Source organism: Apodemus sylvaticus, chromosome 19, assembly GCF_947179515.1.
Source record: "Apodemus sylvaticus chromosome 19, mApoSyl1.1, whole genome shotgun sequence".
Taxonomy (NCBI): domain Eukaryota; kingdom Metazoa; phylum Chordata; class Mammalia; order Rodentia; family Muridae; genus Apodemus; species Apodemus sylvaticus.
In genome coordinates, this window is record NC_067490.1 from 6,914,344 (window position 1) to 6,942,188 (window position 27,845).

The 27,845-nt window shown below is 52.0% G+C and overlaps 1 protein-coding gene across 1 annotated transcript in view; it reads right to left on the reverse strand.

Moving 5' to 3' along the window:
* Window positions 1-794: 794 nt before the first annotated feature.
* Mdga1 (MAM domain containing glycosylphosphatidylinositol anchor 1) overlaps window positions 795-27,845 on the reverse strand; it is a 58,543-nt gene continuing 31,492 nt past the window's right edge. The window contains exons 2-17 of the mRNA XM_052163600.1: window positions 27,608-27,747; window positions 22,438-22,612; window positions 20,180-20,376; window positions 19,316-19,448; window positions 18,836-19,105; window positions 16,063-16,392; window positions 12,582-12,878; window positions 11,908-12,195; window positions 10,540-10,691; window positions 9,495-9,672; window positions 9,219-9,242; window positions 8,117-8,269; window positions 7,455-7,589; window positions 2,776-2,906; window positions 2,503-2,611; window positions 795-1,210 (exon numbers count right to left, since the gene is read on the reverse strand). Coding sequence (XP_052019560.1) covers window positions 1,119-1,210; window positions 2,503-2,611; window positions 2,776-2,906; window positions 7,455-7,589; window positions 8,117-8,269; window positions 9,219-9,242; window positions 9,495-9,672; window positions 10,540-10,691; window positions 11,908-12,195; window positions 12,582-12,878; window positions 16,063-16,392; window positions 18,836-19,105; window positions 19,316-19,448; window positions 20,180-20,376; window positions 22,438-22,612; window positions 27,608-27,747 — 2,804 coding nt within the window. The 3' untranslated portion in view covers window positions 795-1,118. The remainder of the gene's footprint in view (window positions 1,211-2,502; window positions 2,612-2,775; window positions 2,907-7,454; window positions 7,590-8,116; window positions 8,270-9,218; window positions 9,243-9,494; window positions 9,673-10,539; window positions 10,692-11,907; window positions 12,196-12,581; window positions 12,879-16,062; window positions 16,393-18,835; window positions 19,106-19,315; window positions 19,449-20,179; window positions 20,377-22,437; window positions 22,613-27,607; window positions 27,748-27,845) is intronic.

Genomic DNA, 27,845 nt, shown 5'->3' on the forward strand with positions numbered 1-27,845 from the left:
GGATTCTGCTCTCCCATGGAAACTAGGTAGCGGGTAAAGGGACCCAAAGAGGAAAGTTCTAGACCCTAATCTATCAGTTCCAAGGATGAAAACCTCTTCCCAGCTCTGAGGGAACAGAGACACAACCACCTTCATCCATCTTCCCCCCACTGCCCTCTGTACTCCACAGGGCTGCCTAGACAGTGCCTTAGCCTCTTCCAGAACTCTCTGACCAAATACCTAAGAAACAAGGGATCCACTCCACCGTGAGCTCATTGTTTTCTGTGGGGACATGGGTCACAGCGGCAGGGCTCTGTGCTCCCCTCAAAGCCAGTGCTCACCTGGGAAAATGGGACAGACACTATCCTCACACATCAGCCCCCCCCCAAGCTGGGACTATCTGGAGTGGCATCTAGCTGCTGATTGGAGGCGGGCAGAAGGTGGGAAGCAGTCCTCATTATTGTACATACCCTAAGCTCTGGGCTGGGGCCCTGCCAAGTGGGCACCGTGGGGAGGGGGAGAGGATATCCTAGAAACAGGTCGGGGGATCTGGGCTGAACAGTGTGTCCACTCTGCAGCAGGTGCCCTTCTTGTTAGCCTCTGAACAAGGGACAGTCGGAGAGCTCACGGAGTCCCGACTGGCCTGCCTCTGAACTCTGTGACCTCATTCCAGGCAGCCCAAGTCTGATATTCTGCACACATCCGCTCCCTTCTGGCAAGCCTCTGGGCTGGAGTTCGGCCTTGAGTCAGGACAAGGCAAGGTCAGACAGACAGCGCAGTGTGCGGATAAGATGAGGCCCGTGTCGCACCAAGGTCCCTGGAGGTGGTGGACGCCATCCACGTAAGTCTCATCTCCACAGTAAAGGAGGTGCTGGCAGGTCGAATAGAAACTTGTGCTTTAATATATCTGTGTGTGTGAGTGTGAGTGTGTGTGTGAGTGTGTGTGTGTTGAACAACCACCAGAGCCTGGCCTGGCCTCTGTCCGAGTTCTCTGCTCATCCTTGCAGCCAATGAAGGCCCCCTCCCTGGCGGGCCGGCCCCGCCCCTGGGCACCCCGGCTGGCAGGGGTCAGTCTTTGGTACGATGTGGACACTTTGGTGTGCCGGGGGCAGGGTTGGGTGGGGGCCACACGGCTCTCATCATCTCTGCCACGCCAAGAGGAAGATGGCCATAGATCCCCAGAGCTGCAGGCTGGGCAGGCAGGGGGCTCCACTGCCTGGCATCACCACCACTATGACACAAGATAGAGAAGAAACAGACCAGGATTCTGGTTAGCTCCATCTTGAACAGGGAGGGACGGACAGATAGGCCACGAGAGGCCCCATGACTCAGCTTCTTCTCTTCAGGGGGTGAAGGAAGCCTGAAGGTGGGCATTCACACAGTTCACACAGTCCACACAGTCTGCACAGTTCACACAGTTCACACAGTTTGCACAGTTCACACAGTCCACACAATTCACACAGTTCACACAGTCCACACAGTCTGCACAGTTCACACAGTTCACACAGTCTGCACAGTTCACACAGTTCACACAGCTCACACAATTCACACAGTTCACACAGTCCACACAGTCTGCACAGTTCACACAGTCCACACAGCTCACACAATTCACACAGTTCACACAGTCCACATAGTGCACAGTTCACACAGTCCACACAGCTCACACAATTCACACAGTTTACACAGTCTACACAGTCTATACAGTTGACCCAGTCCACACAGTCTACACAGTTGACACAGTCCACACAGTCTACACAGTTCACACAGTTCACACAGTCCATACAGTTCATTTAGTCTACATAGTTCACACAAGTCACACAGTTCACACAGTCCACATAGTCCACACAGTTCACACAGTCCACACAGTTTGTATAGTCTACATAGTTCACACAATTCACACAGTTCACACACTCCACATAGTCTACACAGTTCACACAGTCCATACAGTTCATATTGTCTACACAGTTCACACAATTCACACAGTTCACAAAGTATACATAGTTTACACAGTTCACACAGTCCACACAGTTCATATAGTCTACATAGTTCACACAATTCACACAGTTCACAAAGTATACATAGTTCACACAGTTCACAGTCCACATCGTTCACACAGTTCACACATCTGCATAGTTCACACATTGCACAGGCCACACAGTTCACACATTGCATATAGTCTACACAGTTCACACATTTCACACAGTTTACACATTGCATACAGTCCACACAGTTCATACAATTCACACAGTCCATATAATTCACACAGTTCACACACAGTTCCCACAGTCCACACAGTTCACATAGGAAATATCTGGGCCACAGGTATATGCTAAAGACAGTAAGCTTAGGTGAGGCAGGGTCAGTGGCCTCTTTGGGTCCTCCATATTCCTCACAGCCTGACTTGGGGTGGGCACTCACTCACAGTCAGACACAGTTCTTGTCATCCAGGCATCCTAAGCCCTCCACCCCAGTCCCTCCCCTCCCCTCTCTCCCCGTTTCCCCAACTCACTTTCAGACTCATACCTTTGTTGGGATCCATCTGCCTCCGGGGACACTCTCCCTTCTTCAGTGTGACATCATCTATGGCAATATCCCCCAGGTAGCCCGAGCCTCGAACCCCCTCAAAAATAATCTGGGGTGGGGTCAGAGAGCAGGGGGAGGGGTTGGGGACGTTGGGCCTGGCACCAGAGCCTCCCCTACCCCTTCACCTCGGGCTACAGAAGCCCCCATCCCCTCCCTGCCTTAACCACCCCCGGGAGCCACCTGCCTTCGGAACATCACCAGCTATCTCCTCACCTGGAAGGGCCCGCTGGGGTTGATGGGCACATGAGCCTGCTGCCACACGTTACCCTTATTGCCACTGAGGGACCAGGCGTGCGTGTCTAGAGCGCCTTTGTTCCTGGACCGCACCAGGAGGTTGAGGGAACCTGTGGCAGGAGGAGAGAGAACAGGAGAACAATGAGGGTGAGGTTGGCCAGGACACCCCTGCCTTCCAGTCTTCCCCAAGCTGGCCCCACCCTCCATCACCCCCTCCTCAGCACAACCCTGCTGGAGGGACCTGGTCCTGTCCCCAGACCAGTTTGCGGAGTTCCTTCCTTTTTTTTTCTTTCTTTCCCATGAAATCAGTGAATCAGGTCAGGCACAAACACAAACACACACCGCCATCCCCATCCAGGAGTGAAATCCCAGAGGCGCCACTCCCCCAGCTCCGGCAGGATTCTCCTCATCTCCTCAGCTCTGACAGGGTTCTTAGAGCATATGTACATTGTAAGTGGGCTGCAAAGACGGGCTGGCCATCTTTATGTGTATAGTTGTAAGCTATACATATACACATACACATATACTTGTTTTTATTTATGTGCATGGGCGTGCACACACATCTGTGGAGGCCAAAAAGGAGCACAGGAGCCACTAGAACTGGAGTGACAGGTCATTGTAAACTGTGTCAGGCACCAAACACAGTGGTCTCCGAGAACAGCAAGTGCTAATCTCTGAGCCATCTCTTCTCTCTCTCTCTCTCTCTCTGAATTATTACTGAGCCATCCTACAGGCCTATGCATGTGTGATTTTAAATTATATTATTATTATTATTATTTGTGTGTGGTATACATATATGTGAAAGGGGTACATTTACACATGCCCTATGGTGTGTGTGTGTGTGTGTATGTGTGTGGTGTGTGTGTGTAGCTCACGCATTGACCCCTAGGATTTGCCTCTCTTGCTCCCCATCTCCTCAGCCCCATCAGGTTACAGATGGGAATTGCCTGCCACACAGCTTTTGCATGAATACTGAGGCTCTGGGTTCAGATCCTCTCACTTGAGCAGTAAATGCTTCACCCGCTGAGCTAAGCCAGCTCCCCAACTCCTTTATCTGGATGTCTTGGGCACTAGGTAAAGCTCGCTGTCCCAGCCATACCCTCTAACACAGATGCTAGGACAGACAAAGAAAACAGCACCGGAACACAGAACGATGCATTTAAAGACACAAATCCGATGGTGAATAGAATTAGGGTAAGATTTTGGGGGCACTGAACCGGTCTGTGCAGCCTTGGGGGATCTGGAACCCCTGGTGCTCTGAGGGGCATGAGGAGAGGAGCGGATTGCAGCTTTAGTGAAAGGCACCTAGTGGCTGTCAGTGTCCCCTGGATGTCTCTTTCAGCCCCTCTTATGGCACAAGAGACCTGGCTCTGCAGGAAAGGGAAATCCATCTTCAGAGGCGCCTGGTGGCTGGCATTTCCGTGGCGTTGCCCACAGACAAAGCTGCACCATCTGGGATGCCAGAGAGACAGACAGCCATCTCCCCCCACCCCCTGTTGTTGGGAGAGTCACCAAATGTTACCTGCCTTGGATGAAAGGAGTTGGCTGGGACCAAGGAAAGCTGACAAGACACAAAGTTTAGGGACAGCTGGTGCCCAGAGCTGCCAGGCACTGTGGGAGGGGGCTTAAATAGCAACATCAGGCCTGGGAGACACGCTGACGGCTCAGGGCCAGCAGACCTCAACAGTCAAGGGTGGGTGCCGAAGAGGGCAGCTACTTGTCCTAGCAAAACAGGAAATGGCCACCCTGAAACCATCACTTTCCCCAGACCCAGTGCTTTTCAAGGGCCTTACAAGCCCCCGACTGCAAAACAAATACGACTTTTAGCTTGGGCTGAAACCCTGTCTCAGAAACAATTTTTTTTAAAAAGATTTATTCATTTTTTTTTATGTGTATGAGTGTTGGTCTGCATGTATGTTAGTGTGTATACAAGTGTGTCTGGTGTCAACAGAGATCAGACGAGGACATCAGATGCCCCCAAACAGGGTCTCATTTTGAGATAGATATCATGTGGGTGCTAGGAATTGAACCCAGGTCCTCTTCAAGAACAGTAAGTATTATTTTGACTGCTAGGCATCTCTTTAGCGAAATCAATGAGCTCCAGGTTCAACAAAAGACCCTCTCTCAAAAAATTGACCTTGGCCAGGTTTGGTAATGCATGCCTGTGATCCTAGCACACAGAAGGCAAAGAGAGGCCGAACTCTGAGTCTGAGGCCAGCTTGGTCTATTCAGTGAGCTCTAGGCTGAGCAGGGCTATATAGAAAGACCCTTCCTCAAAACAAAACAAAACAAAACAAAACAAAACAAAACAAAACAAAAGAGAATGTAAATAAGGTGGAGTTTGGTAGAGGAACAATGTCTGAGGTTGACCTCTGAACTCCACAGGCAGGTGCACATACACAGACTCAAACATACGCAGAGACCCCTCCCATACGTACACATAAAATTGAAAAAACAAGGGACTGGAGACATGGCTCAGCAGTTAAGAGTATTGACCATTCTTGCAGAGGTCCTGAGTTTAATTCCCAGCAACCACACAACCATCTGTAATGAGATCTGATGCTCTAAATAAATATTTTATTTAAAAAATGAAAAAGCAATAAAGGACAGCTACATTCAGTGGGGTGGAGAGTGATTCTCCCAGGAGACCCAAGTGAAGGAATTAATGATGTTCTAGGCCAGGTACTGCTCTGAGAAGCCCTCAGAAGCAGGAATGTGCCCTTACTCAAACAAGGGACCGAGGTACCAGCGTCAGGCAGCAACAATTAAGGTCAGAGATGGGTAGAGCTGTGCCTGGCATGGGAGACCTGAGGATGGTGGCAGGAAGGTCAGAGGGTCCTGAGCAGAGGAGTAGTGTCACCTGAGATGGAGTCTCTCCACTGCTGGAGGATTCTGTCAGCGGGGAAGGATGCCTTTCGCCTCCGGAATAGCCCACTCCTGTCCCATAGGTCTGGCAATGAGAGGCCCCTTTAGGTGGCCTCAAAGCTGCCTCCCAAGAGTTACTGCGTAGGATTCACCCCACCACTGTGAGACTCAGAGCAAGGACTGTGTGTCACAGAGATGTCTCCTCAAGCTATCTGTCTCCCTACTTCCCCAGGCTCTTACAACAACCTCTGTGTTCCTCCTGACACCTGGATGCTCAGGGTCACGCTAAACTGACAGTGACCCACCATCTCCATATTTGCCTGGGGTTGTTGGGGTGACTGCTCTGAAACTCAGTAGAAAGGAGGTCAGACATTCGGGGTCACCCACCTTTCTCACCCCCTGTGGTGGTGGTGGTGGTGGGGAACTTCTGCAGTGCTGGTCTGCCTAAACAGAAGGGGGCAGAATGTCCTGTCCCTCTCCTATCCTGGTTCATCTATCCAGTGTGACCCTCCTCCCTGGCTGTGGAAACTTCTCCTGGGTGAGTCTGAGGACTGTGGGCATCTTAGAGTAGCTGGGGAAGAGGGAGGGGAAGGGGAAGGGGAGGGGGCGGGAGAAGGAAGGGGCACACAAGGACAATGGAGAAGCTTCAGAGGACTGATAGGGAAGGATTGCCGAGATGATGGATGGTCCAGACAGAAAAGGTGAGCATAAAATGAGGATAAAATGGTGAGGAGAGAGACACTGCGCTCTGCCTTCTGCAGTGGTGGAGGGACCAGGAGGAGCGGGAGGCATTTACTGCCCTCTCTTTTATAACTTTCAGACCCTATAAAACACATTTGCTCTCTCCTGTAAGTTAAAAAATAAAATAAAATCAAAACCAAACCAACCAACCAAATAAAAACAAACAAGACAATTTTTTTCCTGAGACAGGGTTTCTCTGTGTAGCCCTGGCTATCCTGGAACTCATTCTGTAGACCAGGCTGGCCTCGAACTCAGAAATCCTCCTGCCTCTGCCTCCCAAGTGCTGGGATTAAAGGTCTCACTATGCAGTCCTGGCTGTCTTGGAACTGGTTATGTAGACCAGGCTAGCCTCCAACTGAGCCCTGCCTCTACCTCCTGAGTGCTGGGATCAAAATCATTCACCCCCGTACCCAGCATGCACAGCACTTTATTAAGCAACTTGTTTTGCTCTTAGCAGACTCCCCAGACTCTGACCCCCACACTTCCTGTTCCTTATCATCTGCTGTCCTGAGGTTGACCACGGCTACCAGGGTGGTCACTACTAACTCCTATCAGCTGCTGTTAGCTGTCAGGTTTGCCGGAGGGTGGGGACTTGTCCGTCTCATGCATCAAAGTGGCTGATGCCTGGCACGCGGCAGAAGCCATGGCTTCTGCCTGCACTGTCTCCCCATCCCACTGTCCTTACTTCACGCTCACACTTAGGGAAAGGTTCTTCCTCCTGGGGCTCGGTAAGACACACCCCTTCAGTGCTGTGTTTAGGATTCAGGGAAATCAGACCCAGGATGGGTTGCTCACTGTGTTTCTCGGTCTCCAGGAAATGCTTAGCCTTTCTGAATTATGTGGACCCCAGTACCTGGCTGACAAGCTGTCTATACGCAACCAAAACAGCTAAGTTATGTTCCCCACCCCCAGTACTGCTTGCCTATCATTCCCCACCCCCATGCCAACTAGAGAAGGAAGCTTAGGCTTCCTTGGGAAGCCCCAGGCCTCCTGCGGCCCCCTCATCCTCCCCAGCGTGCGCATACAGTCAGATCTCACGGTTTCTAACTCACCGATGTGTTTCCCATACATGTGGTAGAAGAAAGAGACGCAGTAGAACTTGGCGCTGGCGTTGTACAGGGGACTCACCAGCCTTGCGCGGTCCCCCAGCTCCCGGGGTCTGGAGGTCTCAATGAACATGTAATAGCCTGCAGCGGAGGGGAGGGGAGGGGAGGGTACTAGGAGTCTTTCCTCCTTGGCCACCCAGCCACTGTACAACTGAGTTCCTCTCTTCAGTCCTAGCATAGCTGGTGAGGCCCAGTCTCCCTGAGGCAAATCACAGAGCCCTGCAGGGATCAACTCCGAGTTCAGAAGCTCTTTAATTTCTTTCATTCTGATCTTCAGTCAGGTCAAAGTTATGTCTCCCTCAGACTAGGGTTCCCTGAGGACAGGGTGTGTCTCCCTGGGGATTGTCTGTGTCTCTCTCACCTCAGACTAGGGGTCTACAGACCTAGACTCCTCCCAGAAGTCACCCTCTATCCCCCACCCCCCAAGACAGGGTTTCTCCGTGTAGCCCTGGCTGTTCTGGAACTCACTCTGTAGACCAGGCTGGCCTCGAACTCAGAAATCCCTTGCCTCTGCCTCCCAAGTGTTGGGATTAAAGGCCTGTGCCTCCACTGCCCAGCTTTTTTTTTCTTTTCCACCCTCTATTCCTAACAACAGGCCACACCCTCACCTTCAGGGGTGCCACTGATGTCAGTAGGAGGCCCAGTATTGGGAGAGCGCTTGGGGTTCTGGGTAAGCGCATTCTGCCGCGTCCAGTCAAAGTTGTCTGTCAGATCCTGGGTGTAGCCGCAGATTTTCTCATCCTCAAAGTGACAGGTGTTGTCTGTGTGGAGGGCACAGGGGGTAGGGTGGGGTGGGGTGGGACAAGGAGGTTCAGATGCCTGGTCTATCCTTACCCTCCCTCCCCATTAACACCCCTAAGCCAACTTTGAATACTCTATAAACAACAGGTCCTGGAAGACCAGGCAGTGGCGCCCGGGACAAATGTATTCCAGAACAAGAGTCCGTGCCTGCTTGAGACTTCCTTCCAGAGTAATGATTCTAGACACATACAATAAAATGCACAGGAGCTTCAAAGGAAATCAATTAAATTGAAATACAGTTGTCAAAATAGTCTTGTAATCTGTTATATAATAACAGGGGCTCCTTTATTATGTAATTAAATCGCAACATCTAGCATGAGGTCTAATAACTACCGTGGTTCTGAAATGCTAATGAATAAAAGTGACATTTGCAGATGCCTGCAACAGCTATAAGACAACGGGGAGACGCAGGCTATGGGCGGGCGACAGAGTAACGGGTACCCGTGATTATTCTATGTGGTGGTTTGTTGTCTGCATTCATCATTAAAAAGCATGTTGAATATCTGTCAGAAATAACGGCGTGCCTCTTCAGACTCGGATACCCCTTGCGTTCTATACTGAGGACCCTTGCGGGCGCCCGGCATCACAGATTACAACCCTTCCTTCTCTAGGCTGCTTTTTGTTCAGAGAATCCCATTGCAGAAGCAGAGGGCCTCAGGACAGCCCAACTTTCCTGTTACTGTGATGGCCAGTGCCCTCCCACCACCACCAACGTGCAGCCTTTAAGCCCTGGAATAAACTACTAGGGTTGCAAGTGTCTCCCCACCTCCCCATCCTCTATTGCTGGCCTTCTCCATGGAAACACAGGAAGAAGTAATTCTTCTCTCTGGGTATCTCTTAAGGTTCCCAAGTCCCATGGGGGACTCTGTGTCCCTAAAGAGTAAGGGAAGTTAAGGACTGGGCTCTCACCTGACAGGCTGGGCGAGTTGATAGCTGAAAAAGCAAGCAACAAAACCAAGTCAGAACAGAGCATGCCCAGTCTGGAGGGTGGGGGAGGGGAGTGGGGGGATGGGGAGAATCTTTGGGGCCAGGACTGGGGACCAGTAGACCTGACCATGACAGGGTAAGCGTGAACAGTGGGGGGGCTCCAAGTTTGAAGGCTGTGTAGGAAGGGTATATGGGGTGGGCCTACTCCCCCCTGCCACCGCCAGAGCTGCCACCACCGCTGCCACCACCATCACCTACGCTCTGTGTAGTGGATGATTCGGGAAGCCATGTCACCAGCCCCAAAGGTGGTGTAGGGTGTGAGGCGGATCTCATAGCTGTGGGGCATGCGGAGATCAGTCAAGATGTACTCCAGCAGCTGTCCCTTCTCCACACGCCGAACAGGGATGGCCTTGACCATGGCATTGTGCTGGTTCAACTGTGGATACAGGGGTGTTCCCAGATGCCCAAAAGGCCACACCCTCCTCTGGAGGGGGGGGGCGGAGCCCAGGCCCTGGAAAGCTTCAGGAGAGCTGAAGGAGCAAAGGTCTGGGACAGCAGGTCTTTAGTTTCCCCATCTTGGAGATGGACACTTTGCTGTTCCAGGTCCTGTCCCAGGATTGTCTCTATGCTAACAATTATATATAATAGCATATTGTAGCAACAGGCATGGAGCAATTAGTGTGTCCTGGGCACTATAAAGCACTTATGCTGCATCAATTCACCTAATATTCAAAACAACAATCTTCTTGAAATAGTAACATTGTTCTACTTCATTGATAAGCAAACGAGGGTCAAAAGAGCTGTTAGCTCTTTTCTAACTGTTAGCTGCTAGAAGTTGGCTCTGTTACCCCCCCCCCCCACCCCCTGCCTTTCCCACATCTAGGCCCTGTTCCCAAGGGCCACAGTCTTCCCCCTTCCTGCCCCCCACTACTGCCTCTTGGGCAGAGCAGGACCTCATCATCTATTGGACCAGGTAGGCATGAGAGTGGCTCACAGACTCAGGCTTTGTATCACAGAGTCCCGGTCCTTAGCCCTGAACACCAGAGTCAATGTTCATTCTGTGAGTCAAAATGGCTTTGCCCTGAACCCGGCTGTCGTATGTCCGGTTCCCAGCTGTGTCCAGTAAGGAGGATACAGGACCTCAGAGGCTTGCAGCTCTGGCCACTACATCTGGACTCTTCCTCTGCCTCAGAAAAGTTGTCAAGACAGAAGGGGCCGTGTCTGGGAATTCCTCCCCTGTCCGGATTTCCAGGACCCGCCACCCTCCCATGCCCCATTGCGCATGCGTCATGCCCCAGCCCACCTGTCGGATGCTGAGTCTGTAGTTGAGCACGGGGTCCACGGCATCTGGCTCCCTCTGTGTCCACTGCAGCACATAGGAGTAATTCTTGGACAGCTTGTGGCTGCGGGTGGGGTTGGGGGTGTCGAAGTAAAACTCCGGGCTGTAGGCTTTGGCTGAGAGGGCAGGGAGGGGGGCATGGGGCCGTGGAGGGTGAGGGTGGGGTGGGAGAGACACAGGGAGAGGAGCCGTGGGAAAGAGGAACAGAGGTGGAGGCAACAAAGAGAAAGGGGTGTCGTGAGGAGAGTTGGTGTTGGAAGGAGAGGGGATAATGAAGGCGAGTGGGGGTGGGGCGGAGATGGAGGGGGCAGATTGTAAATTCCAAGAGGGGATGTTGGTGAGGATAGAGAGGAAAGGCCAAGGAAGAAAACAGAAAGATTGGTAAAGACGAAGGCCAGGCATATAGAGAGGAAAGAAAGTAGTGATGGGTGGAGGTCAAAAGGTTGGGAGACAGGAAAAATGGGGGAACGGGTGGAGAGGGAGGGGGAGGGGAGGGGGAAATGTCACAGGGGCCTCTGGCTGGCAAAGCTGAGTGGGTCGGGAGAGGCCTGGAGGGGGGCGGGCAGCGACCTGCAGCTGGCTCTCCTGCTACTGAGGGGTTGTAGGGTGCAAGAACTAAAGGATGCACCTAGCGCCTTTGGGGGCTATTGAGAAAGCCGGGGGTGGGGGGAGGTGACAGGCAACAGGGAATCGGGTCCCTGCGGGTGCACTGCTACCTCTAGGGTGGCAACTGGCGAAAGGTCCGGGGGTGGAGGGATAGGAGGAGATTATGTTCTGGCTAGCCCAGCCTCAATCAGCTGTTCAGAGGCATCTTCTTCCCTCCAGGCTACAAGCGGGGTACCCAATGGCTTTCCTCCATTCACACTCTCTGAGGTCAGGGACCATGGAGGAAAGGCTTGAGTTATGGCTGAGATGGGACTGGGCCCAGATTTTGATTGTGGGCAGGGCTGAAGGGACAGATGCACTGAGCTGGAATCTGATGAGGCTGAAGGGGGCCAAACCTACTGTGGTGCGTGTGAAAGGGGGCGTGGCTGTAAGAGGCCAAAGAAAGGGACTGAACCGACTTTGGCAGGGAGAAACCAGGAACTGGGGTAGAGGGGCGTGGTCTTGAGGGGGTGTGCCTTCAAGAGGAGGGATAAAAAGTCTTGGGAAGACAAATGCCTAAAGACTGTAGAAGCTAGAAGCGAAGAGCAGTCCAGGCAGGTGTGGCAGGGCCGCAGGGAGGAGGGCGAGGGGGAGGGGTAGAGGTTGGGGTGGATGACGGAGCCTGGTCCCAGGAAGGTGTGGGCGGTGTGGGCGAGCAGGCTCGGGTGGGGCCGACCGGACGCTCACCGGAGACCTGGAAGAGGCAGGTGGCTGAGCCCACGTCGTTGGAGACGCTGCACTCGTAGCTGCCACTGCTGTCACGGGTCAGGGCGTCCAGGCGCAGTTCTGCGTGATCGGAGGTCTCAGCAGCAGTGGCGGGGAGAACAGGCGGCGGGGGCAGCAGCTGTCCTTTGAAGCGCCACACGGCCGAGGCGATGCGTTGGGGACTGCCACGCAGGAGCGAGCAGCGCAGGAGCACAGGCCGGCCCAGAGCCTGGCGCACGTCTTGGGAACTGGGCTCTACCTCTGGAGGGACTGCGGACCGGGACTATCGTCAGTAGGACCATGGAAGAAGCAGTTCATTTGTCCCCCAGTCCGGTGACCCTGAGAGGCTCTCAGGGCCGGTACACTCGCAACTCACTCATACAGCACCCACACTCAGACTGCGGGCCATTCCCTCCAGCCATGCTTCCTAGACTGGGCCACTGGTCGTGCCTCAGTGGGTCCCCTCGACCAACACATAACGCAAGACCGCACAGCCTCCGAGCTTGGAACCTGGTTCAAATCCCAGCCTTGCTATGCAAACTGAGGCAAATTACTACCTCGGCGGGAGGGGATGCCAAGGACTTTTTAGGTGGTGTGCAAACAGTAGGAGGAGGGGTGGGGTTGGCCTAGGTTGGATGTCTGGGGAAGGGACTCACAGTGTACCGTCAGCTGCACCTGAGCCTCCCGGGGTCGTACGTTGAAACCATTGTAGCGAGCAGTCTGGCAGCGGTAGGTACCGCTCATGTCTCGGCTCACACTTTCCAGCCGCAGCTTCCCATCCGGAGTCTCTTCCAGGGCCAGCCCCGAGGGCAGAAGGGCGGCCTCCTTGTCCACTCGAGACCACAGCACTGGAGGCCGGGGCTTGCCCCGCACTTCGCATTGGAGCTCGGCAGGAGAGCCCTCCCGAACTGTCACCGCTGCTCGGCCCTTGGGCACACTGATGGTGGGCGGTACTGAAGGAGGGTGGAGAGGAGTCGACCGAGTTAGGGACCCCTGGCCTCTGACCTGGGGCTCTACCTGTTGCCTACCCAGGCTGGCCTTGAACTTGCTATGTAGCAGAGGCTAGCTTTGAATTTGTCCTCCTGTCTCAAGACTCTCAAGCACTTTTAACCTCTTTCCCAGCCCCTCAGCTTTTTTAGAAATGTATTTTTATATTTATTTATGTGTATATGTATTTGCATACACATATGTATGTGTGGCCCAAGGAGGCCAAAAGAGGGCACCAGATCCCCAAAACCTGCATTAGAGAGTGTAATGAGCCACCCCAGATTTCCAATCTGGATGCTGGGAGCCACTGAGCCATCTCTCCAGCAGCCCTTCAGGTTTTCTTGCCTACACAATCAGCAAGGTGTATTAGTCTATCTCCCAACATCTTGTAGCCCTTCTTCCAAAGTAATAAGGTTACTTGGTTTCAGTAAGGCCTGCACTACTTTTCCCAGCATGCCTCTGAATAAATGCTGACCAATGGAATAGTATAGAAAATACAGGTCTTCCTGCAGGTCAGGATGCAGGTCACTGGCCTCAAGTGGAACCGCCATCATGGAGGTGACAACAAAGGGTGGTACCTAGAATCCTGAAGAACTTGTGGAGACCAGCTGCCATCCTAAACCAGGCTGCTCCACAGCCAACTTCCACACGACACATCTCACTTGTGTGCCGGCTCCGGATGGAACCCGGGGCCTTATATGTGCTAAGCCAGAGGCTCTGCTGGTGAGCCACACCTCAGCGGCTAAATCACTATTAATTAGAGTTCCATTATTCACAGCTGAACCCACGCCACCCCAACACACTGCCAAATGGAGGGTTGTTTTTTTCAGAAGACCTCCCCAGGTCTCGGCCCACATCAAACATTTTATCATTAAATGTCAAGCACTGAGCATTAAATATAATTAAATATAAAGCGACTATTTGTAAATAAGTATACAAACCAGGCGAAGGTCCAGTTATCTCATTTATATAATTTGCACCCTGCCAACATTTGTGCATCTGTTGGCTTGCATTTCACGGCTTTCTCTTCCTGTTTTGGAGCCAGTCGGTTCTTTTTTTTTTTTGTCCCCCTCCAGGTTTAAATTGTTTCTAGAGGCTTTTATGAGACTTCCATGCTCCAGGCATCAGACATGTGAGCCAAATACCCTAGGCCCCTTCCCTCAATCAGAAGCTTCTGGTCTCCTGAGCCCTTTAGGCCCCCAAGATGAAGAGATGTCCCCCCTTTTTGGCCATATGCCCTGGGTTAAAGCTCTAGATTTGGGCTCTGGGGAGGAGGCCCTTAGACCCCAACCTCATCACTGCCAGACTCAACTTCCACCGCTACCCTCCTAGATGCACCATGCTCTTGTGAGACATCCTCTCACCTATTGGGAGAAACACCTAGTCTCCCGCGCTGTGGGGCTTCTATGGCTCCTTTCTGTTTGCTGTACTTTTCTCTGGGTTTATTTCCTCACCTGGCAGAACCTATAGGACCCCTCCCCCCAAAAACACCCAACTGGAACCCACCTCCTCCTCCGGTTCCTCAGGCAGCCTAGCTTCCCTTCCAAAGTGTCCCCTTTCCAGACTCCTCCTTTGCCTCCTAGGCAAGAGTTCCAGGGTTTTCCCTATCTTCTCCCTTCTCTTACCAGCCCTAGCTCCCCTGCCCAGACAGTGAGTTCTGAGGAAGGGGCTGGCGATGCTGGAGTCCCAGGTTCTTAGCTCCTCGGGACCTTGACACAGAGTGTCCTGTGAAAATGAAACTCAGGTCTTTGTGGAGTCCCAATCCACTCTAAGGTCTTAGTCAAGTTCACCTGCTTTAAGAAATACCATCTGTTGTCTCCAGTCCCCTTGGGTTTCCCTGCATGCAGATGTCAAAGATGGGAGGGGGTCACCAAGGTCCCTGGGTCAAGTTGCCCACAAGGAGAAACTGATTAAGGGCCAGAGGAAGATGCACTCATAACTCTTAGAGCATTTAGGACTCTCAGTACTTGTCATAGTACTGCTCGGTCTTGTGCCAAGGTCAGTTAGCTTCTATTCAAGGTCCTGGAGAGCCTCTTCCAAAAGAATCACCCCCTGGTTTCCTGCCATTCTTCCATAGCAGTGACTGAGCACAGACACCAGAGGACCCTGCCTGGGCTCTCAGCCCAGCTCCAACGCAAGCTAAGTTTCTCAAGTGCGAATTTCTAAGGCACTCTAATTCATCAGTAAGAAGAGAAGATAAAACTGCCACCTCCGACTGGTTAGGTAACTCCACAGTAAAGGCCCTTGCTGCCAAACCTGTTGACCTGAGTTTGATCCCTGAGACCCACATGGTAGGAGAGATCCAACTCCAGCAAGTCATTCTCTGGCTTGCACACATGTGCCACGGTACATGTGTACACATGCATACCCACAGAAAAGAAATGAGCGGAATGAACTACAGAAGTGAATGGAGAAAATCAATGCTCGTCATAACGCATAGTGGTGCTCGATGTCCTATTATCAGCTAATTGTATTATTATAATAATTATTATCAGAACGAAGACTTGAATCTTCACCATGGCCTGTCATAGGATGCATTCTGTCCCTTCAGAATTCTTATGTTGGCATTCTAACGCGACTGTCTGAAAATGACTATGTTGGAGGAAGGCCTTTGAAGGATGAAGTCAATGGGACCTCCCCTAATCCCGTCTAGGACACAGACAAGGCTAGGGGACAAGAGGCAACCAGCTAGCCACGGAACCCAACCCTGGTGGCACCCCTCCCTCAGACCTCCAGCCTCCACACTGAGAGGTTCCCCACGGTGGCCTTTCTAAGATGATACAATTCCACAATCCTAACCACTGTGCCTCTTCCCGCCTTCCAAAGGGCCAGTGTGCTCCCCTAGCTCAGGGACTTTGCATATGCTGACTCTGTGGCCTCCCTCTCTCTTTGTAAACTCTCTGAAACAGGTTCAGCTTCCCACCAAGTTCAATGAACATAGCATCTATTCTCCCATTATTCTACCCCAGGTTGTAGGACTCAGCTATGACAGAGACCCAACACATGTGTGTGGCATAACCAAATGGTGTCCTCCTTCCTCTAGTTGCCCATTTGCAAATTGCTGTCCGCCCACCCCTTGTCCTCAAATCCTGCCCCCCACCCCACCCCACCCCCACCTCTTCGGGCTTCTCCGGCTCCCGATGCTCCCACCTGTCTCGGAGGAGATGTTGACCTCTACGCTGAGGTCGGGCACAGGTGACCCCGGGAAAGAAGCCACGCACAGGTAAGTGCCGTAGTCACTGAAGTGTAGGTCAATGAGCTCCAGGCTGCTGGTGATGGCAGGCAACTCCGGGTCATTTCGGGTCACCAGCAGCCTCTTGGATGTGCGTGCCGGCTTGCCGTTTTTAAACCACTGGTAGTTCACCTTCTCCTGGGGCACGGCGTCCACGTGGCAGGACAGCTTCAGGTCCTGACCCAGCTGAATGTTCTCGCTCTCTTTGATCATGTCGGGGGTGATCTGGAATGTGGCATTCTTCAAGGCTGCAAGGGGAGATCGGGCTCAAAGAAGGGCTGGGGCTGGCCCAAGGACAGGTATCCATGTTCTACCCCAGCCTCTCCCCTCAAACTGGCTGCACACCACCCCTGCACGTATACACGTACACACACACACACACACACACACACACGAGCGTGCAATTTCTCTCAGTCCAGAAATGGTTCCAAGAGCTCAGAGATGTTTTCATAGCTTTAAAGACCTGAGTGCAGAGAAATGAGGTTGGTGCTGACTCCAGGCGTTAGTAATGAGCACACTTCATCAGTGAGATGTTCTGGCCCAGGCATCCATCAGCCACCTAACCTCTGAGGGAGGCTGTTACTATGTATTCCTTAGGATGCAGGGAACTGGGACTCAGCCAGTCTAACTAACATTCTCAGAGCCTTCTTGGCCACAACACTGATTTGTTTGTATTTGTGTTTTAAACCTCGTGTATGCAAAATACTGATTTAGAAGGAGACAGAAGTCTTGATAGTGGCTCTGGGTAGCATGGATTCTAAGGAAACTGAAGAGCAATTGATTGCCCCTATCTCCCCTTGGTACTGTCTGACTCCTTACAACATGCCCGTGTGATTTTTTTTAAGGATAAAAAGCCAACAGGATGATCCTGCATGCAATTTCATGACATCACAGGGTCTGCAAAGCCAGGGTTCTGCATGCTTTTTAAAATGCGGGTCTTGTTTGAAGTCAGAGCCCTTACTTAATAAGCGAGGCGCTAACTTGACAGAACATGTACAGTAGGGTGGAGGTCAGGACTGGGCTGGACAAGACAGGCTGTGGAGTCACCCCAAGAGGTGACTGCCACTACTTAAGTCCAGAAAGATCTCGCCAGCCCATGTTGTAAAGGTCAAGTGGGGTCGGGTGGAGACAGCTTGTCTTTGATGGGAAATGTGAAGCTTTCTCTGTGGAAGGGAAAGCCAGGACTGTGAGCTCTATTCGTGTTACTTTGCTTCTCAGTCCAACTGAAGGTGAAGAGAGTCAGCCTAAGAGAGTCGGCCTCTCCTCAGAGTGGAGACAGGGGAAGAGACTGACTGGTCAGCTAGAGAACACCACAGAAGCCAGTGCCAGGTAGCAGAGGCTTGGTTCTATCTGTCAGCAACTCTGCCTCACATCCAGGGCTAAGAGCTGGACGAAACCTGGGTCTTTTTAAAATTTACTTGTTTGATGTTTTAAACACTCGGGAGGCAGAGGCAGGCGGATCTCTGAGTTCAAGGCCAACCAGTTCTACAAAGTGAGTTCCAGGACTACACAGAGAAAGCCTGTATTGGAAAAAAAAAGTGTATGGGTGTTTGCTTACTTGTAAATGTGTGCACTGTGTGTGTACACAGTGCTCATGGAGGCCAGAAGAGGGGCCTAGTCCTTGGAACTGGGATTACAGGTGGTTGTGAGCCACTCTGTGGGCCCTCGGGACTAAATTTGGGTCCTCTGCAGGACCAGCAAGTGCTCTTAACTGCTGGGTCATCTTTTCAGTCTGTATTTTTTGTTTTTTGGTGTTTTTTTTTTTTTTTTGAGACTGGACCTCAGGTAGTCCAGGCTAGCTTTGGACTTGCTATATAGCCAAGGATAGCCTTGACTCCTGATCTCTACCTTCCATTACTGGAATGAAAGGTTTGCATTATCATACTCTGAAAGTTTTGGCCTAAAAAAAAAGAAAAAAAAGAAAAGAAAGAAAAAATAACCCAAACAACAACAACAACAAAAACCAAAAAAATGAAACAAACCAAACCCCTCCAAATCAGGACAAGAAGCTAATAAAAGTGGCCAAGGTTGAGAGTTAGTAAGGAATGAGTCTATACCTTTTTTAGATCTTATGCAGGTCTGATACTGTGCTACACTTAGTAATTAACTTCAGATTTGTTGACACTCTATGCTACTAGAGATTTGTACATGCACAGAATACCTTTAATCCCAGCACTTGGGAAGCAAAAGCAGGCAGATCTCTGTGAGTTGGAGGAAAGCCTGATCTATAGAGTGAATTTCAGGCTGGCCAGGGCTATGTAGTAAGATCCTGTCTCAAAAAAAAAATTGTATATATGGCCTATAAAAATGTTAATGTCACTTAAATTTGGTCAGTCTGGAGCTAGGAAGAAATCCACCACGTTTAGCTTTGTGTAGCCTCCGACTCAGAAATCTGCCTGCCTCTGCCTCCCAAGTGCTGGGATTAAAGGCGTGCACCACCACTGCCCCGTGATTATCAGTCTAAAAGAAACAGGTCAGCAATACCAGACCTTCTTGAAAATTGCAAATTGTCGTTCTTCTGCCCCTGATGGTAGACCGCTGAATTGCAGGGAAATCGGGGTGCGGCTCCCTGACCCACCTCACCCTCTGGGGCAAAGAGATGGCTCCCTCTCCCGGTTGGCCGGCAGTTCCTGAACCGGCAGGGACCCTGTTTGTCCCACTACTCCCCGCCTGCCCCTCCAGACCACGTACATCGCACCAGCAGGTTGACCGTCTTCTTGGCTGGGTTGCCTACATTGTTGGTTGCTGTGCAGTTGTAGTAGCCAGAATCCCGGGCCTGCACTGAAGGGATGCTGAGGGTACCACCCTGAGCCAGAGCTCCCAGGGGCAGTGGGCCAGGTCCGTGGGACCAGTGCAGCTGGGGGAGGGGATCGCCGCCCGTCAGCAGACACTGCACTGTCACGTTCTCCCCAGGGTTCACCACCAGAGTTTCGTTCACAGACAGCTTCAAGGCTGGAGGTGCTAAGGGGACAAGGCGGTGGGGTCTCAGGAGGCTTCCAGGGCTAAATGAGAAGGAGACGAGGGAACAGAGAAACCTGGGCAGGACGGGTCAGGGAAGCTCTGGCAGAGATGAGGGAAGCCCAGAAATGGATGCTGGGGGGATGGGGGAGGAGCTTGGCATGGGGTAGAGCGTGGGTCCACGTGGGCGTGGGGGGTGGGAGGTGTCTGTACCCGTGGTGTTGGTGAGCTGGAAGGTGATAGCCTTGTCTGGGATGCCGCAGACGTTGCGCACGGACACCTGGCAGGTGTAGCTGGCATAGTCTTGGGGCCGCAGGTTCTTCAGCTTCAAGACCTTCGTCTCCCCCTGGGTGGTGGTGGATCACTGGAGTCAGGGACCTGCTTCGGTCTCCTGGGGTCCCCCACATTCATTCATCTATCTCACAGCACGGACAGCAGGCAATTCCTACGCTAGTTCTTATCTCCCCCCAGCCCCGCCCATACCACCTTCTGCAGGAAACCTCCAGCCCCGCCCCCTCCGGCTGAGATTTCAGACTTCTCCGTGGCAGAGGCTGCCCCCGGGCACGCAGATGCCAGGGTTAGGCCTAAGTCTCCCGCTCTGGGAAGAGAAGAAGTGGGAAGGGATTACTTTTGTGGCTTGTAAGCCACACAACATGGGACTGGCCTACAGGCCCCATAAGGAGCTGACAGTCCCTTTATAAAAGCCTCCCTGGCCGAATGGCTTTGTCACCATCTCCTGGAACTGAGAGGCCTCTTTTCATCCAGCTCCTGTAGTATCTCTTCATGGGTCCCCATCTCAGCCACAGTAGCAGGCACGGATGGCTTGCGTGTCCTTCGGATTTCGTTTTTCTCTCCAGCCATTTTCTAAGGGACACGTCGTCTTTGGGAGCCCCCTGTGTGGGGCTCACTCTGCCCTCTGACCTCTCTGCTCTGACTTTTCACTCCGGTTTGTGTAGAGGCCAGCCTCCCGCCCAGACACTGCACTGATGACCTTAGGCCAGTCTCCAGACCTCACTCCCCCCCCCCCCCATCTCTCCTGGGTTACAAGAGTATGTGGAGCCAGCTGCCCATCCTGACCTGAGTATAGAGAGGCTCGTAGATGTCAACCCCATTGTCCTGGCTGTGGGACAGGGTGTCGGAGCCCCGCTTCCAGATAAAGCGGGCGGGCGGGTTGGAGCTGACGGTACAGCGCAGAAACACAGTCTTCTCCTGGTAGAAGTTGCCTCGGACGTCGCTCACCGTCTGGTGCACCGTCAGCACAGGCTCGTCTAAGTCTGAAAGAACAGCAGCCCTAAGTCAAGATGAGGTGGCCACAGAGCAGGGGGCTCAGGCTCCTGGGAGCCCTTAGGAGAGCAGAGCTACTTTTAAAGGACACAGGAAGTGGACGCCTGCCTTTGGGTCTGCAAGCTTGACTAAGCTGTTAGAGACAGGGAAGTGGATCTGATGGATGACTTCCCAGGGTCCCGATCAGCTGTCCTCCCCCAAGGACCTGTATGGGGCCTCTAGCTCTACACGGTTTATAGGATGGAAGAGGCAGCTGTAGACTGGAAACAAGTTCAAAGCCAGGTTTAAACTCCCTCATTGGCTGTTAGTTGGTAGTGACCTACCTAAGTTCCTTTTCTCTCTGGGCCTCAGTTTTTTTCATTGACCAACCAGACTGGGATGGGCAGCCTTCAGGTCTGTTTAAACAATATGGAGATTTTTTTTTTTTTGGTTGTTGTTGTTTGTCTTTTGGGTTTTGTTTTGTTTGTTTTTATTTTTGTTTTTGAAACAGGGTCTCACACATCCCAGGCTGGCCTGGAACTCACTATGCTGCAGAGACTGAACTTTTTTTCTTTTTTTCCGAGACAGGGTTTCTCTGTGCAGCCCTGGCTGTCCTGGAACTCACTCTGTAGACCAGGCTGGCCTCGAACTCAGATATCTGCCTGTCTCTGCCTCCCAAGTGCTGGGATTAAAATCATGTGTCACCACTGCCGGCTGAGGCTGAACTTTTGAACTTCCAGCCTCTACCACTCAAGTTTGGCTTTTACAGGCGTTCGCCACCACACTCAGTTTGTGCAAAACCACAGCGCCTTTTGCATGCTGAGCCAGCACCCTACCAACAGAGCCACATAGTAACTGGGATTTCTTTTTAACGCTGATGCCGAGAACTCTGGTGATTGTCTCTGGGGTGCTGTTTGCTGGCAGAGTATATCAGGGAATTACCTAGCAGGCATGTCTGACATTTTGGTGGTGGGACATGATGTTCTCTCATCAACAAACAAACAAGCCAAATGAATCTCAGTGTTTTCAGTGAGCTTCCTGTTTTGTGCTAGGCAGCATTTACAGCCGTCTTAGGGTGCACGTTGCCTCCAGACCACAGGTGGCGCCCTCCCTAGTCTAGCTTCTTGGAAACATACTACTACACCTAAAAACCAGTGGTGCACTGGGCAGTGGTGGCACATGCCTGTAATCCCAGCACTTGGGAGGCAGAGGCAGGTGGATTTCTGAGTTTGAGGCCAGCCTGGTCTACAGAGTGAGTTCCAGGACAGCCAGGGCTACACAGAGAAACCCTGTCTTAGAAAGCAAAAGCCAAACCAACCAACCAACCAAACAAACAAACAAACAGTGGTGCTTCCACATTGTACAAATGGAAACACTTGTTGAGCGGGTGGCTTAAGGCATCCTTGATGTCTGGCCACATTCACTGTCACCTAAGAACTTCCGGAAGCAGAGTCCAGGTGTGAGGATTGGAGAGATGGCTAATCCTGTGAAAACATCTCCCACCAAGCCTGACGGCAGAAGTTTGATCCCCAAGACCCAGGACCCAGAAGGAGAGAGCTCCTTCAAGTTGCCCTGTGACCCCACACCCTACACATGCTACACAAATAAATAAAAATTTAAACTTTCCTCAGAGAGTCTAGTATACAGCCCAGGCTGTGTCTGGGGGTGTCTACAGTTTCACAGGGTAGTGGGGAGCAGAATCCCAGAACTGATTCTGTATCCTTAACTCTCATAGAAGACTGTCCCCACTCTGGGGTGTTGTTGGAAACAAGACTGGGGTACCTTGCTTTTTCTTCATCTGAGAAAGAAGTATAATTCAGTATATCTTTTAAAGGGTTGCATCACGGTCCACAAGAGGACATGGGAATGCAGAAAAGATTTAGGGAGCTACAAGGCAGAGGGACAGCACACAGCTGACCATTCCCAGCGAGGTCTTTCCAGTCCTTCACTACCCTGCCACTTCTCCATCCTATCCTTTCCCTCCCCCCACCCACTCCCTTCCCCCGAGGGTTCGGGAGCCCTGGAGGGGCACGGCCTGTCAGGGTCCAGAACCTTGAGGGACCTTAACTCACACTGCACGTCCACACGGATAGACTTGATGGCCGGTACGCCCACTCCGTTCTCCGCCTTGCAGTAGTAGCGACCTCCCTGCGTGCGGCCAATGCGCTCAATCCGCAGAGTCTCATTGAACACTGACGTCTCCTGGAACTTGTCTGATGCGCTGCCGGCAGTTTTGGTCCACCGCACCTGGGTGGGCAGTCACCGCACTGAGGCTGAAGGCCCTGCCTGCGCTCGTATCCCCTGCCTGCCCCAAGCTCTCCAGGGTACCGGAGAGGGTGGACCCCGGTCTGATCCCCATGATCCCTTAGAATGCTACAGTGATAAGAAGGGCAGAGAAAAGGTTAAAGGTCAGAGGGAGGAGGCTCTCAGGAGTGGAGGCAGGCAGGGCTGTGGGTCAGGACAGATATGGGGCGTGAGCGAGCCTCTTTCCCAACTAAGTTGCTTAGGGTTAACGGACGGTTGGACAAGCATATACTCGGTGCTGGAAAGACTGCTGAGTGTGTGCTGACCTGCTTGTTAGCTTAGTGATCTCATGGGTGACTCAGTCTTCAGTCTCTCACTCCTGGACTTGAAAGAGCTCTGCTGGAAGCCAGTGTCAAAGATGGCTTTATGGGCTTCACTCTCTTCTGTAGGCCCCGCCCACTGTGTCACTGTTCTAGAGTTCTGCTTGGAAGAGCCTAGACTAGGATGCAAAACTGATTTCTATCATGGCCTTGATCAGGAGAAAGCCCACTCTTCTGCCCTAAGCAGTCCTGTGGAGAGGAGCCTAGGAGAAGCCACACTTCTCTCCGAAGAGAGTTCTCCAGTCCCACTCCTCCTGGAATGACTGACACCCAACTGCAGCCTTTTGAGAGAGCCTGCACCAGAATCTGCCAGGCTGCTGGATCCCTGCCACCGGCACTGGGAGACAGGAAGTGTTCCGGGACTCAAGCCCCTGCATTTTGAAGTATTTGCCAGTCAACAATAACTAATATAGCATAATGCCTACTTTGCAAGTTATGAGGCGTAGGGAGTGAGGCACTTAAACGTCGTGCCTAAAATGCATTAGTCAGTCAACGGTTTCTATTATTTAATAGTGCTCTTGGTAATTGTTGATGCGCTGAGAATTTACCTTATTTTGTCTATGTGGATTTTTAACATACTATTCAAAACTTGGGTTTTGTGGGGGTTTTTTTTTTTCCGCTTTTCCAAGGTTGTTGTTTTCAAATATTATGCAGCTGACAGGTAGCACTGAATTCCCTGTTCTTCTGCCTCCACGGTGGCTGGTATATCATGAATGTAGTACCATGTGTTAATACAGTGCTGGGGTCAAATCCAGGGGTCTGTGCATGTTCAATTCTCTGAAGTGAGCTACATCTTCAAAACTCTTTTCATGATTTCTGTTGCTTCTCCAGATTTTTAGTTAATGTCCTTCACTCTAGCACCCAATTCACTAATTTTCTCTTTGGCTATTTCTGAGGTATTAAACTATCTTTTTTTTTTTTTAAAAAAAAAAAAGACTGTACAGCTTTTATTTCTATGATTTCTGTTTGCTTCACCTCCCCCCACTCCCCACCCCCGTACCAAACTGATCAAGACATAGGGCAAGGTTGTGCTTTCTCCTAGGTGTTGGTACCCTGCGGCGGCCCTGGGAACAGGCTTCTGCCCACCCACTTCATGGGCAGAAGCTCTTGGGCATCCACTTCAGCCTAGTCCTGAATTGACTTGTAGCCCTGCTGTGGTTTAGATGGTATCCCCGGAAGGTTCATGTGTTTAAGGCCTTGTTGCTAGCTGACGGGCTTCGATGGGGTGGGCCAATGATGGGTTCAGATCAGCTGGCGTGGAGATTGTGGAAACTGGAAAGTGGGAACTAGTTTGAGGAACTTTATCCCAATAGGGGCATGCTTTGGGAGACTGTTGAAAGCCGGAGGTAAAAGTCTACTTTCTCTGGCATTTCGTCACAGCAATGGAAACATTGCCACCCGTGGGCTTCAGTCCTACTGCCCTGTGTATGGCCAACTCTACCTCCTCCTGAGCTGTGCACAGCCCCAGACCTCTCAGCTTCTGCTCACTGCTGTTGGCACCCAGGGGGGTGGGAGAAGGGGGGAATCCTTAAACCCTCTCAATTCATTTGCTATCGGTTGACTTAAAATCCCACTAATCTGGGAAGTCACACAGCTGGGCTGTCTGCCGTGTCTCCCAATAGCTTTATCGTGGACTGACACCTGACAGCTTTAAAACTGTCCCCCATTCCCCTTCCCCAGCCCCCCCCAAATGTTCTCTTCCTCTGTCCAGCAAGGGATAGTTGCTTTTCTCTGTCTCTCCCATACTCCAGGGAAAGGTAGCTTTTAACTCTCTCCTCATTCTCAGAGGTACCTTTTATGTCCTAGTAATTAACTACAGGACTCTTATCCATAACTCTTCCTTTGGGAGACATGGCTCAGTGGTTAAGAGCACTGGCTGTTCTCCCAAGGTCCTGAGTTCAAATCCTAGCAACTACATGGTGGCTCACAACCATCCGAATGAGATCTGATGCCTTCTTCTGGGTTGTTTGAAGCTAGTTATAGTGTACTTACATATAACAGTAAATCTTAAAAAAAAAACAAAAACCCAGAACACTCCAGGAGCCTAAAGAGAACAGCACCTGTGCATCAGAAATTTGGAACACCCAGAGTCTGTCACAGCCTTGAGGACTACTTGGCTCCCATCTGTTTGTCTGTTCTGCTCCCCCCACCACCACTCCCCACAGAAGCACCCACAACCTGGCAGAGAACCTCCTTTTTATTTTCCAAACAGCGTCTCCAATAGCCCAGGCTGGCCCTAAACTTGATATATAGCTGAGGATGACTTTGAACTCCAGACGCCTCTGACTCCATCTCCAAAGTGCTGGGATGTCCCGTCTGCATCACCATGCCTTATTTTGACATGCCAGGGATGCAATGCTGTCGCAGAGCGCATGCCAGACAAGCGCTCCTTCTGCCACATCCCTAACCCTCTGCCTTCTCCAGCTCTCTAAATCACCCCTTCTCACTGACCAATAATTTGTCCTAAAGTCACTGGATTGCTTGAGTGGCAGCAAAGAACTTGGGTTTGTGGCTTCTCCCCCTCAACCCCCGGCTCCCGTTTGCATAGATTTCTCCGGTGTCTCAGACCACAGCATGCCCACACCCTTGCTCTTTGTTTGGACTGAGGAGCTCTGTGTTCACACAGTTCTCTATCCTGACCTCAGCAAGGGATTTTAGGCCCCGCCCTTGCTACCCTGATGGATAGGTGCCCCAGCTGCATCCTTGCCGCCCACTGCTGTGTTTGGAACATGACAGATGCTCTCTGTCACTATAAGGAAGCAAGCAGGAAAGGAGGCATCTGGGGAGAGGATATCTCAATAACAGAAGTGGGGTTAACGGGGCAGCCTGGGAATGCTGGGAGAGGCCCATATGGTCAGGACATGGGTGTGCAGGGGTGAATGGAGCCAGGGTTCAGAAAGTCTGCAGGTGCACCCCAGAGGCTTAATCAAAGCTGGTAAACAATGGGGGGACAGTGGTTGCTGCTAAGTGGAGGCGGCTGAGGTAACAGAGCAGACTTGGGGGTATTCGTTCCAACGGAATGAAGTGAAGGGGCAAACAAGGTGCCTGGGAGATCAATTCCAATTTGCCTCAGTGGGGCCGGGACCAGGGACAGGACTGGCGATCTGAGCTGTGTGGGATGACGAAGTGGGCACCCAGATGAGACGCAGAAAGCCAGAGTCTGGCTGTGGGAGATGGGGCAGAGCCCCACATGTAAGCTTGTCTGACAGGGTGAACGATGAAGCCATTGATGGAAGGCAGGAAGACATAGGGTGCTTACCCAGCATGGCCAGCATGCACCAGACCCCTGGGTTCGATCCCCAGCACTGCATAAACTGGGCGTGTGGTACCCAAAGCTTTTGTCTGGGGTATCGGTACTATGTAAGTCCAAGTGGAAAGGTGACAGTTCAAAGTTATCCTTGGCTAGGCGGCAATTTGAGGCCCTGCTTGGGTGATGTAAGACCCGGTCACCCAGCCATGGCCACCGGTGGGGACGTATGGGACATGTGCACAGATGGTGGGTATAGCCTGGCAGCTTCCTCCCCAGCCACATCCCTGCCATCTCGCGTGATACACGGATTCACAGAAATGCAGCTGCACAGTCTTCAATGCCAAAGAAACCTTTGAGCAGGATCGTGCCGTGATGCGGGGAGGCTTAAGGTGGAAGGAATCTTCAGGGGCTTTCTCGTGCATCTGCTTATCTCAAGGCTGAAGCTGTGAAAGCTGTCTTCGTTCCCCCAAATTATCAGGGGGGAAGAAAAGGATTCTGTATTTCAATGTCCTTCCTAGAATCCAATTGCCACCTTTGTTGCCGCTATTCAAGTATTAAAGGTCACAGCAGCTCGCCAGGCAGCGGGTTCCTCCAGCCCTCCTCCCTCCCTGTCTCCTCCATCAGCAATAGCCAGCCAGCCACCACCTCCTGCCTGAACCTGAGCACTTGATCTATGGCAAAACTCATCTGGCATTTCTAGACACTTGTCTCCTGTCCCCTCCTAATTGCTTAGCGTCTTTGAACTGCCAGAGTTTGCTCCGGCCTGCCAAAAGACTGAAGTGCCGCCCGTATTATCTGAGCGGCTCCTGACCCAAAGAGGAGGGCAGCGAGCCAAGCTACCAGAGGGCACAGCTTCTAGACTCAAACTCTGCTTCCGCTTCCTTAAGTGCTGTGGGACCTTGGGAGTTTGCCCAGCATCCTAGGGCCTCGTTTTCTCTTAGCTGTAAAATGGGGCCTTTGGAGGAGTGTGTGTGTGTGGGGGAGAGAGAGAGAGAGAGAGAGAGAAAGGGGCATGGAGGAGCCTCCCTGGCATACAGTCTGCCCTCTAGCATGTCTTGAGGGTGTGTGTAAAGATGTATCTGCTCCACACAGTTGAGGGGTGGTGTGTAACAGAGCAACTGGTAATCCATTTTTCCTCTTGGTTATCAATGTTCTCAGGTGACGGTACCCACAGCATCCAACACTTCCCTGAAGAGTTCATTTCCAGGCTCGTCATCTGGTCCCAGTGATTCCTATCCTGTCATGTGGCTTGCTCTGTGGAGTGTAGTCTCCAGCTCCTGCTTTCTCTCAGACTCTGATCCCAGGCAGAGTGTGGCAGTGTGGAGAGGGGGCAGGATAGGAGCCCAGCAAGGCCAAGGCCCATCTTACCTGGGGCCGAGGGTGTCCAGTGACCAGGCACTGCAGCACCAGGGTGTCGCTCTCTCGGATGGTGTAGACTCGCTCGCTGACGTTGTCCTCCTTCACCACACAGGCCTGCCCTGCATGCACGATCTGGGCCTGGGCTGGAGCTTCAGAGAGAGAGAGGACAGAGGGGAATAGGGAGGACTCACAGAGCTCAGGAACTACAGCTGCCTCTGAGTGTGGCTGAGGAGAGTCCAGTCTGATA